We start from the raw sequence: 12,481 nt of genomic DNA on the forward strand, positions 1-12,481 counted from the left end.
GAGGGATACCCCCCCCCCAAGTGCATGAATTTCATGCACCGGGCCTCTAGTTACATATAAGGGAAACCTGGGTTAGAAGTAGATATTTCAGACTTGAAACAGTGTAAAATTTAGAGAAGAGGGTGGGATCCCACCAAAATCTAATATTTAAGGCTTAAGGAAAGGAAAAAATGCTAATATAAGTTATCCAGCTTTATTGAGATATAATTGACATATAACATTGTGTAAGTTTAAGGTGTACAACCTTAAGATGATTTGGTATACAGATATATTGCAGAATGTTTACCCCAGTAAGGTTAGTTAACACAACCATCACCTCCCATAATTACAATTTTTTTTTGTGGTGAGACCATTTAAGATCTATTCTCTTAGTAATTTGCAAGTATATAGTACATTGTGGTTAATTATAATCACCAGCTGTATATTAGATACCCAGAAATTGTTAATCTTATGACTGGAAGTTTTACTTTTTGACCACCATCTCCCATGTCCCCTATTCCTCAGCCCCTGGCAATTGCCATTTTATACTCTGTTTTTATGAGTTTGGCTTTTTATTTTTAGACTAGAGGCCCAATGCACGAAATTTGTGCACTGGAGGGTGAGGGGGTCCCTCAGCCCAGCCTGTCCCCTCTCACAGTCTGGGAGCCCTCAGTGGATGTCCTACTGATGGCTTAGGCAGCAGAGGCTCGGAGCAGGTGTCGTGTGTGTGTGTGCGTGTGTCCACCGGTGGCTGCCCCCAGCCGTGCCACAGAGGCTCAGAACAGGTGCCCCGTGTTTGTGTGTGTGTGTGTGTGTGTGTGTCCACTGGGGCCTGCCCCCAGTGGCATCGGAGGCTCAGAGCAGTTGCCCTGTGTGTGTGTGTGTGTGTGTGTGTGTGTGTGTGTGTGTGTGTCCCTGCTGGAGGCCTGCCCCCAGCTGCGTTGGAGGCTCGGAGCAGGCCTCCCGTGTGTGTGTGTGTGTGTGTGTGTGTGTGTGTGTGTGTGTGTCTGCTAGGGCCTGCCTCCAGCCGCACCATGTAGGCTCAGAGCAGTGCCGTGTGTGTGTGTGTGTGTGTGTCCACTGGGGGCCTTCCCCCAGCCACACCACGGAGGCTTGGAGCAGGCACCCCTCTCTGTTGATATCTCAGGTTCCTGGCCGTGCCTGTGTATTGTTCTCTCCCTTGAGCGGTGGCCAGGGTGGGTGGGAAGTTTGGCTTCCTCCATCGCTGGAGGCCACCCAAGCCTCCAGCTCCGTGGCTGTGACCATCTTTGTTGGGTTAATTTGCATACTCACCCTGATTGGCTGGTAGTGTAGTGGAGTGACATCAATTTGCATGTTTCTCTTTTATTAGTGTAGGTTCTACATATAAATGACATCATACAGCTTTTGTCTTTCTCTGACTTATTTCACATCTTCTTTAACCATTCATCTTTCAAAGGACACTTAGGTTGTTTCTGTGTATTGGCTATTGTGACTAGTGCTACAATGAACAAACAGGTGCAGTAATCTCTTCAAGATAGTGACTTCATTTCCTTCAGATATACACCCAGATGTGGGATTGCTGGATCATATGGTAGTTATATTTTTTCTCCTAAATATTATTTATTCAAAATTTTATTTATTTTATTGTTGAAAGTATTACATATGCCTCCCTTTTCCCTATTGGCCCCTTCTAGCACACCCCCATAAACTGCTCAGGCCTTCGCTACTCTATTGTCTATGTCCATGCAATATGCATACTAATATATGCATACAAGTTCTTTGGTTGATCTCTTCCCACCCATACAACCACCCCACTGAGATTCAACAGTCTGTTCCATGCTTCTATGTCTCTGGATCTATTTTATTCCTAAGTTTATTTTATTTATTAGATTCCACATATAAGTGAGATCATGTGATACTTTCTCTGACTGGCTTATTTCACTTAACATAATATTCTCCAGGTCGCTCCATGCTGTCTCAAAGGATAAGATCTATATCTATATCTATATCTATATCTATATCTATATCTATATCTATATCTATATCTATATCTATCTACATCTACATCTATATCTATATATATTTCAGAGAGGAAAGGAGAGGGAGAGAGAGAGAGAGACATCGGTGATGAGAGAGAATCATTGATTGGCTGCCTCCTGCATGCTCCACACTGGGGATCGAACCTGCAGCCCAGGCATGTGCCCTGACCTGTAATTGAACCGTGACCTCCTGGTTCATAGGTTGACACTCAACCACTGAGCCTTGCAGGCTGGGCAAGAGATCCTTCTTTTTCACAGCTGCATAGTTTTCCATGTACCCTAGATTTTTGTATCTACTTATCTACTGAGGAGCACTTGAGTTGTTTCCAGATCTTAGCTATTGTAAATTGTGCAGCTATAAACACAGGGGTGCATATATTCTTTCTGATTGGTGTTTCGGGTTTCTTAGGATATATTCCTAGAAATGGGATCAAATGGAAGTTCCATATTTAAGTTTTAAGGAATCTCCATACTGCTTTCCCTAGTGGCTATACCGATTTATAATTCCACCAACAGTTCACAAGGCTTTCCTTTTCTCCACATCCTCGCCAACACTTATCTTTTGTTGTTCTGATAACAGCCATTCTAACAAGTGTGAGGTGATATATCATTGTGGTTTTAATTTTCATTTCCCTAATTACTAGTGAAGTTGAGCATTTTTTAATGTACCTGTTAGCCATTTGTATGTCTTCTTTGGAAAAAATGTTTATTCAGGTCCTCTACCCCATTTTTAAATTGAATCATTTGGGGATTTTTTGTTTGTTTTTGTTTTGTTTTGTTTTGCTATTGAGTTGTATGAATTTCTAAATGGTCTTTTAACTTTTGTTAAATTTTATTTTCTTTTCTGTTTTTAAATGGGTCATTTGTTGATTGCCTTGAGAAAGAAGAGACATCTGTGGGAGTGGGAGGAGGTTGAAAAGGCTATAGGGGTTATAAATAGTGATGGAAGGAGACTTGACTTGGGGTGGTGAGCACACATACTATACAGATGATGCATTATAGAATTGTACATCTGAAACCTATATAATTTTATTAACCAATGTCACCCCCAATAAATTCAATAAAAATAAAAATAGAAGCCCTAGCCAGCTTGGCTCAGTGGATAAAGCATTAGCCTGCGGACGGAAGGGTCCAAGGTTCGATTCTGGCCAGGGGCACATACATGCCTGAGTTGCTGGCTCGATCCCCAGTGGGGGGCAAGCAGAAGGCAGTCGATCAATGATTCTCTCTCATCATTGATGTTTCTATCTCTCTCTCCTCCCTTTTTCTCTGAAATCAATAAAGAAATATATTAATAAATAAATAAATAAAAATAGAAGAGACATCTGTGTTTTTATTTACTCTTTTAAAATTCTCAGAATACAGCTTTAAGAAAAACTTAAGCATTTAAAATAAAGATAAAAAGTGGATCTCCTGTAATAGACTCCTAGGAAGGTAGCAAATACCTTGGGATTATGGTGTTAAAACAAAATAAGGACAAAATGGCCTATGAAATACCTCTGCTAACTGAAAAGAAACCCTAAGGTGCCTTTGATCTATCTAAAGGCGTGCTTGTTAGCTCAGTGGTGTGGACATAAGGTAAGCCTTGGTATTTGGAGACAGCAGTTTACCTCACAAATGTACATGAATGTTTATAGCAGCATTATTCATAATAGTCAAAAAGTGGAAACAACCCAAAAAGTCCATCAGCCAATGAATAGATATAAAAATATGGTGTATATATACAATGAAATATTATTCAGCCACAAAAAGAAATGAAGTACTGATACATGCTACAACAATGGTGAACCTGGAAAACATTATGATAAATGAAAGAAGCCAGACATAAAATACCACATATTCTATGATTCCATTATATGACATGTCCAGAATTGACAAATCCAGAGACAGAAAGTGGATTAGTGGTTGCCAGGGTATGGGTGAGATAGGGGAATGAGGAGTGATGGGTACTGTGAACTAGATTTCTTTTGGGGTGGGGGGGAGGGGAAGTCCTGAAAAATGCTCTAAAATCAGATAGTGGTAGTGGTTGCACAACTCTGTGAATATATTAAATACTGAATTTCATACTTTAAACCAGATTAAATTTATAGTATGCAAAATATATGTCAGTTTTAAAAATGCATGAAAACAACAACAATAGCAACTAGAGTGGTGTCTACTCAGGCTGCTTGGCAGTCACTTGAGCCTTCCAGGCCCTGACAGGTTGGGCTCAAAGAGGAAAGCCAGTAGGGAGCCCAACAGGGAGCATGCATGTTTGGGCCTGAGGGGCCTCAGGATGTCTCCATCTGAGTAATGACTGAGTGAAGCAACTCAGGGACAGCAATTACAAGGACTCTCTGCCAAGGAAGGAATTCCTGATGCCCTCCCTGACCACACATAGCCCTTCTTCATCTTTCTTTTCCCACTTTTGGGTAGTAGCAAATGAGTCTCCTCTTTGAGGCACTCAGCTTCTTCAGTCACAAGAAAAGCAGCTTTTGGGTCTTTGAGCAGCCCAACAGGGTCTTGTGCTGGTCAAACAGTTTGTGCAGGGCTTCCATATAGAGTGTGTGGTATTTGTCCACCATCTCCTGGCTCGGCTTTTCAATCTTGGGCACTGGCAGAGGCTCCCCGACTGACAAGAGAAATGAGAAAGGAGAAAGGGCAAGTGTTAGAATCTTGTGTTCCATAAACCTCCTTCTTTCTACCTCCTAGGCCCGATTCTCTCACATCTCAAATTAACTCCCAGCATCTCCTCCTCTACTGCCCTTTTCTTTGGTGGGGGTAGGGCGGTCAGGGCTCAGGTGGAAGTTGAGAAAGAGCTGAGGTGCCCTTGGGCTGAGACCAGCACTCACCCACGGTGGTGATAGGCAGTGGATATGGCAGGAGCCCAGCAGAGCCTCTGCTGAAGCCTCGTCCGTAGAAGACACAGCAATAGAAACCAAAGAGACGGCGGAAACAGCTCTGAAACTTATACATCCAGCTGTCCTTCTGGAACAGTACTTGCTCATACACCTCAGTTTCTCCAAAAGTAAAGGTAGGGACCAGATGAGCACTGTAGGAAAACCACAATTTATTTCCCAGACACATTCTAGAGTGGAAACCACCCAGGAAAAATACTTGTTCATGGCCAGGCCCTCATCCATTATGAAATCCCTGTGGCATAAAGTATTTCTTCTTGTACTAAACAGGGCTCCAACACTTAGTGTCTCTTGTCCTGGAATTTTCAAGCCCAGTGAAAGTGCTATATCTGGGCCAGGATTACAAGGGAAAAATATGGGGGTGCAGGGAAGAAAGAGGAGTTTGGGCAGAGATCCCCAGAGACCCACACAGTGCAAAGAAAAGATTCCAGGAGGGTTCAGGGAAGGGAATAGCTGACTGTTTCTACTAGTAGGATGCACAGAGATGACAATAATTTTGCACAGACGTGTCCATACAATATGCCTCTCACCCACAGGGACTATGCATAACGTATTCTGTCCTTGGGTCTTTGGATTTAGCACAGAGAAAAGTTGTTCCCTTCTCATAGGCCATGGGAATCCACCCTGACAGTGCCCCAGGTAGGGAATCAGGCTCCTTAAGTCTTCCTGTGAGAGAAGTGTAAAGAGAACACAATCTCTCTTATACAAATCTTTGTGAGTTACTAATAGTAATCTCTCAGCACTCTGACCTACATTACCTTACTGGGTCTTCATAGCAGAGACAGTGGAGGACACAGTGTGTGTGTGTGTGTTTGCGGGGGGGAGGTATTTTCATTACCTTCCAGATACAGAAGCTTAGGTTCAGAAGTGGGAAGGTCAGTCAGGTAATCAGTGAGTGGCGGGACCTGGACTAGGACCCCAGGACTCCTTCCTCTGAGCTCAGAACTCTCTCCCCCTACATTTGTTCCAAACTAATCAACAGACCACTCAGGCAAGGTCATTAGAAGAAACGCTTCCCTCTTTTCTGAGTCTGTAGTAGGACAATTGTCCCTGTGTTCAGTGCGTCTGCCTGCTGACCTGGTAGGACACCCCACATCTCCAGATCCTTATCGCCTCTCTTTTCCCCTATGTCAGTGTGACTAATGTGTATCCATCGTTTACGGTGTGCCAGGCACATGGTCAGTGTTTTATGAACATGAATTCATTCAAACCCCACAATAATCCAATGAAGTAGATACAATTATTAGTAGCTATGTTATAAAGATGAAAACATGAAAGCTCGGAATAGTTGAGTAAGCTGTTTCAGAGTGCAGGGTAAGTCATGGAGCCAGGATTTTAAATCAGGCCCCTGACTCCAGATCCTGGTGCATACTGACCATACTGTACTACCTCTTGCACTTAACATTAAGGAAAAATGTAGATATTGATGTTGAGAGAGATAATGTAGGAGTCCTCTATATACCATGGCAGCTCTAGCCAATTCCTCTCATAATGAATCTGGGTTTGTAGTTTGGCTTGCTGGGAAAAGGTCTAGTTAGCTCAGAAGGAGTATCTGACCTGAACCTTTTTGAAATTCTGTGACTATCTCCCCTACTTACTAGTAAGTTCAATGAGAGCAAGAGTCATGTCTCATTTATCTTGGCATTGCTTACCAGAGCATGCTGCTCAGAGAAGGCCACCCACCCTTGCCCTGGGAGGAACACCTACCCATGCTGGAGGGCAGTGCGCACAAACCCTTTGCGCTTCTGGAGGATGAGGGTGGTGGCGTTGGGCACACTTTGCAGGGCCTCACCCACCCCTCCCACTACAATGCCCACAAGGTTGCCAGTGCCGTGGCTCAGCAGGTAGTCGATGGCTGGCTGACTCACGGAGCACACACCTGAAAGAATCAAGGAGCACAGACAGGAGCAAAATGATCAGGAGAGGAAAAAAGGCTGAGAGAGAATACCCTCTGCTCCACTCCTCACTGGCTTGTTTGTGTGCCCTTTGATCCCATGTGTCCCAGGAGGAGAGGTAATGAGATAGGACAAAGGGTGTGGAGAAGAGAAGGCTGTGGGCAAACACAACACATTTCACTTTAAGCAATATCTCCACTTTTGTAGGAGGCACTGGGTCAAAACTATAGCAGAAAGGTTTTCAGTGAGACAACCAGAACTTTCTGAATTCCATTATAATTCTACTCTTTTGCTTTATCACCATTAATTTCAACAGTGATTATTTATTGAGCACATATTCTGTGGCAGACACTATATTGAACACTTGACTTGTATTGTCTCATTTAGTCAACACACCACATCTGAGATCAGACAATCAGCAGCAGCACCACTTTACATATGAGGAAACTGAGACCAATAGAGATTCAGTAGATTGCCCTCCAAGCATGTCAACCTTGCAGCCTCAAGGCTTGTGGCCCGCAGGCCATGAGTTTGACATGCTTGTGAGACCACAGTTTAGCTCCAGAACATATGCTTTTAACTACTATGCTATAATGACAGGGGGCGGAGGGTGAGAGGGTTTGAGAGGTAGGATATGGGAGGCTTAAAAGGGTGCATCTCCAAGAGGAGAAATGGGTTAGAAGATCTAGTATGGTCAGAAGCACCTTTGGCCATGAGGTAGTCCCTAATCAAGGGGATCTTGAAGAACCAGGATAGCGTGGCCAAGTGGGGAGTAATGCCTGGGAAGATCTTCGAGAAGCCTGTGGCCTCAGTGCAGAAGTTGCAGAAGGCGCCAAAGGTCAAGAGGCCATGGGGATGAACCCCCATGAGGTAGTTGTGCTCAGGTGACAGGTCTTTAGTCTTCAGGATCTGCAGTCATGGAGAGAAATTACAGAGGTGGTGGAATGAGATCACATGGGGAAGCAAAGGTGGAGACACTTCAGGGATCAGGGCACTCTCTAAACCAGACCTTTTCAATACATAGGCCATGAGTGGGATTCAGGGACTGAGGTATTGGTCTTCTCAGTTCCTGAGAAACCAGGCAGAGTCTGGGCAGCTGAACTGCTGGGTCTCTTGCCTATGGCTACACGGAGTCTCAACCATTTATGTCAGTGCACTTCGTGGATGGTATCATTTTCTATGAGTGCTCTTAAGTGAAAAAGATCAGCAAACTCACCTCTAAAAATCAGGAAAGTGTTTGTTGTCTGTTCCAAAGTGTGCTCAGAGGATCAGTGTAGCAGTATATTTCTAGACCCCCTTCCTGGTATTTTCTCCCCAACCCCATTTCAGTGCCCACCTAAGTAACTTTTATTGAGTGCCTTTCCTTATCCATCATTTGAACTACTTGTATACCTTGTACTAAACCATAAATATACAATCTGTCCTCCCCATTAGACATGAGCACCTTGATGGCAGAGGATGGTATTCTACTCACTTCTCTGTACCCCAAACCTGTGGCACAAAGTAGGCTTTCAATCAATGTTTGTTAAACTGAACTGAACTGCATTTCCATTTCTGCCTGTCATCTGGTCGACCATGCCAAGGGCATCCAAAGTGTCCTAGCAGAGTAATGAACACTTGGCAGCAATGTTGGATCATAAAGTATGTCTAACTTGCACTGAGATATGTGTGGGATGCTCATTTCCCCTATGGACAACCCTAGTCATTTGACATAAATGCCTAGTATTTGGGGAACTGTGAAGGGTGCTAAGGAAGAGCCACTTACCTTGATGGGGAAATAGTCCCTGATCTGGGTCCAGACATACCAGTTCCTTACCCAGGTGGATCGCCTGCCACCTGAGACAGAAATATCAGTAGGGATAGTGTCTGTGTGTGTCAAGCCAACCATTCCCAGGCCTTTCCTAGCAGCATAAAGGGACCATGGCTTTACTAGAGAGCTGGAAAAAAAAAAAGACCCCAGGATGGTCCTGGCTGGCCCAGTTCCTGTAGCTCTGAGAATTGTGATGAAAGGCCTTTGGTATGGTGAGTGGGACTCCCTAGTTACAGGTTAAGATGGAACATTCTTAGGTCCTGTTCTTTCTAGTCCCACGAGTCTTACCTTGTTCTGGGGTCTTCCAGTCCAGGAAAAGCCAGGCAAAGTAAAGGGCTGGTAATAGCCACAAGGATGTAAACAGCAGGTAAATGAACAATGGCTGCACGATCCAAACTGATGAGAGAGCAAGACCAAATTTGTGCTGCCAGAGGAACTTGACCATATCCAGCCCTATTAAGAAACTACACAAGCCTCTGGTCCTGGCCTTCTGCACAATTCAGCTCCTTTCCATCCACTATCCATGTCTACTTTTCCTTCAAATATTTCCTCTATCATCTAGCACACACCAGTTCTATTTCTTTGCTTACCTGTCACCACTGTCTACCTGCCTCCCTGCCAATCCACCATCCCTCTACTCCTGCTTCCTGCCTGCCATCAGCTTTTACCCGGCTCCCATTTGCCCACCATCTTATTTCTCTTGTCTCCCTCCCTATCCATTATCCTTGAACCCTGTTAAACCACTAGCCCATCCTCCTTTGCCCATATACTGTCCATATCTCCCCATACCCCACCCAAACAACATCTGTATCCCATCCACCATTCTTGTCCTCTCACCCTTCACCATTACTTCCATTATCTCTATTCTCTATGCCCCTTCCCCCCCACCCATATTCCCTCCCAGAAGGGAAAACTGGTTCAAACACAGGCTACATACTTTTCTAAGTCTGTAATGCTAATGCTTCCTCTCTCCCACTCCCCATGCTTCCTTATGATCATGAACTTATCATGCCTATTCCCTGGACCTCCTTTCCCTTCTCCAGATAGCAAGGGTTAGCAAGTGGTTGAAAGGAGCTAGAGCTACTCATATCCACCATGACCCTGTTCTACCCCCTGCCTGTCTTTACTGCCCCTGGGGTTCTATCTTTTCCTTCTCCAGGGCACTCATGAAACTCGAGACTCCTTGCCTTTACTCTGCAGTACCATCTGAGATGATGAAAGGCCAGAGGTGAGACTTTTTATGAACTTAAAAATCACCCCAGATCTCGCCCTGGCCCCTGACTCTGGCTTCTTGCCATGCATTCTTAGATTAGTACTCACATAAGGCAAGGTAGCTCAAGGGCCAATGCAGAAGTATGAGACTCTGGAAATGCTTAGGCTGCTTAAAACAAGGCATGATACCCAGGAGCCTGACAGAGGCGAAGATCCCAGAACAGTGTTCCAAACAAAGGTGCCACCAGCCTCTGGAAGCTCACTCAGTAGTGACTATGAGGCTTTTTACCTGCTCTCTTCCCGTCTTGTGCTGTCCCACACCTACCACCCGCTTCAGGGGCAGGCTCTGGAGTACTAAGGACTGCCCTATCAGATCTGAGCCCTGGCCTCTGCACATTTGCCCTTTGACTCTTTCTTCTGTGCTTATTGGGAAATCAGGATCGAGAAAGTTGAGGACTGCAATCTAGTCCTACTGACCCAGAAATCCAGAGAAGAAAAACACCTCTCACAGGCCACTTGGAGAGTACAGGGTTTGTGACCTCAGGGAGATGGCTGGTGGGAGGGGAGCTCTGGAGGTTTGTGGGGGTGGGGAGCACCTGGGATTAGGTCTCTGTTGTAACTGACTGTTGACCTGAGGCAGCCTGGTTTGGGGCTGTCCCCTCTTTTAACTTTCTATTATAAAAATTTCCAAACACACACAAAACTAGAGAAAGAAAGAAATTTTCATCTTTGTGTTCATCTTCATACTATTAATATTTTGCCATACTTGTTTCATTTATCTCCTTACTTCCTTTTTTTTCTTCGAGTGTTTTTAAGAAATTCTAAGGCATGTCATTTCATTCCTAAATACTTCACTATGCATCAACAAAAATATGGATTTTTCTTCCATAATAACAATGCCACTTGATCAGCCTTAACAAATTTACTAATTCTGTAATAACATCTAATAGCCAGTCCATATTCAAATATCTTTTTATAGTTGGTTCATTTGAATCAGGGTCCAAATAAGATCCACTGATTATATTTGGATGCTGTGTCTCTTAAGTTTCTCTTGCTCTCTAATTTTTTTATTGTAAAATAAAACTCAAATACAAAAAACTACCTAAAACAAATGTATAGCTTAATGAATTATTACAAGATAAACACCTTGCAGCCACCACTAGGTAAAGAAAGAAAACGTTTCCACCCACACCAGAAGCCTCCCCCTGTGCCCCATTTCAATCACAACCCTCTTTCTTCTCCCAAACTAACCATTATCTTGACATTTAGAGTAATTTTTTCCTTGCCTTTCTATGGTTTTATTACCCAAATGTACTTCCCTAATGACTATGGTTTAGTCTTGCCCATAAAAATAGATATGACCCTTAAATTTCCTATTTTAAATTTTTTTATTTTGGAATAATTTTAGATTTATGGGAGAGTTCAAAGATAATATAGAGAGTTCCCTATACCCTTCACTTAGCTTCCCCTTGTTAACATCTTAAATAACCATCGTATAGCTATCACAGATTATTTATCCCTATACAGATTATCTGTTGAAGAACCCATGGCATTTGACCTGGAGAATTGCTCACAGCCTGGATTTTGTTTACTGCATGCTCATGGTGCACTTCAGCAGGTTCCTGGGGATTTACAGTAGATTGGCAGTTGGATTCAAAGACTAGATTGGACTCAGGTTTCAGCCTTTTGGTAAGATCTTTATTTGCTTTATTTTCTTTCTTTCTTTCTTTCTTTCTTTCTTTCTTTCTTTCTTTCTTTCTTTCTTTCTTTCTTTCTTCTTTCTTTCTTTCTTCTTTCTTTCTTTCTTTCTTTCTTTCTTTCTTTCTTTCTTTCTTTCTTTCTTTCTTTCTTTCTTTCTTTCTTTCTTTCTTTCTTTCTTTCTTTCTTTCTTTCTTTCTTTCTTTCTTCCGTGTGTGTCTCTGTGTGTGTGTTAACTCTCACTTGAAGACTTTTTCCCCATTAATTTTTAGAGAGAGTAGAGGGAGGGTGGGAGAGAGAGAAACATCAATGTGAGAGACACATCAATTGGTTGCCTCCCGAACTTACCCCAATTGGGGTTGGGGATCTAATCTGCAACCCAGGTATGTGCCCTTGACCTGGAATCGAACCCACGACCCTTCGGTGCATGGGCCGATGTTCTAAGGGCCAGAGCTTTATTTGCTTTTAATACAGAACAATCCCCCTTCCTACCAGCTATTTTTTTTCATCATGCCATTGACCTATTGAAAACTGTTCTCACTTGGAGTAAGCCAGTCTTCCAGACTTCAGCACCAGCTCTCATGAGCAGGGGTGGGAGTGTGGAACCTAGTTCCTGGGTGAGTCCCAAATGCAGGCCAAAGTCAGAGGGGGAAAAGGAAGCCTCATATCTTTCTCTGACTCCTGTCTCTTACCTTGTAACTTTATGCTCACCGAAGCGAGTAGGGTTGTGGGGTTGATTTCTGTTTATATTTATTTTAATATATTTTTATTAATTTCAGAGAGGAAGGGAGAGGGAGAGATAGAAACATTAATGATGAGAGAGAATCATTAATTGGCTGCTTCCTGCACGCCCCACACTGGGGATCGAGCCCACAACCTGGGCATGTGCCCGTGACCGGAATCGAATCCCAAACACCTCAGTCCGTAGGCCGATGTTCTATACACTGAGCCAAACCAGCTAGGGCTTCT

At 43.6% G+C, this 12,481-nt stretch overlaps 1 protein-coding gene across 1 annotated transcript; it reads right to left on the minus strand.

Annotated features, from left to right (window-relative positions):
• Positions 1–3,732: 3,732 nt before the first annotated feature.
• Positions 3,733–10,057, minus strand: AWAT1 (acyl-CoA wax alcohol acyltransferase 1). Its single transcript, XM_059679345.1, has 7 exons — positions 9,923–10,057; positions 8,891–8,998; positions 8,558–8,628; positions 7,497–7,701; positions 6,605–6,776; positions 4,832–5,031; positions 3,733–4,611 (listed from the first exon to the last, which is right to left on the minus strand). Exons 1-7 carry the CDS (start codon positions 9,996–9,998, stop codon positions 4,457–4,459), a joined length of 987 nt encoding a protein of 328 aa, XP_059535328.1. The 5' UTR covers positions 9,999–10,057; the 3' UTR covers positions 3,733–4,456.
• Between the last annotated feature and the right edge of the window lie 2,424 nt (positions 10,058–12,481).

This window comes from Myotis daubentonii, chromosome X, assembly GCF_963259705.1.
Source record: "Myotis daubentonii chromosome X, mMyoDau2.1, whole genome shotgun sequence".
In the NCBI taxonomy this organism is placed as follows: domain Eukaryota; kingdom Metazoa; phylum Chordata; class Mammalia; order Chiroptera; family Vespertilionidae; genus Myotis; species Myotis daubentonii.

Coding starts and splice junctions, on each gene's coding strand:
- AWAT1 (XM_059679345.1), bottom strand. CDS start 9,998: ATGCCTTGTTTTAAGCAGCCTAAGCATTTCCAGAGTCTCATACTTCTG. Junction 8,629..8,890: donor CTGGAAGACCCCAGAACAAG/GTAAGACTCGTG, acceptor TTTCTGTCTCAG/GTGGCAGGCGATCCACCTGG. Junction 5,032..6,604: donor CGCACTGCCCTCCAGCATGG/GTAGGTGTTCCT, acceptor GTTTTCCTACAG/TGCTCATCTGGTCCCTACCT.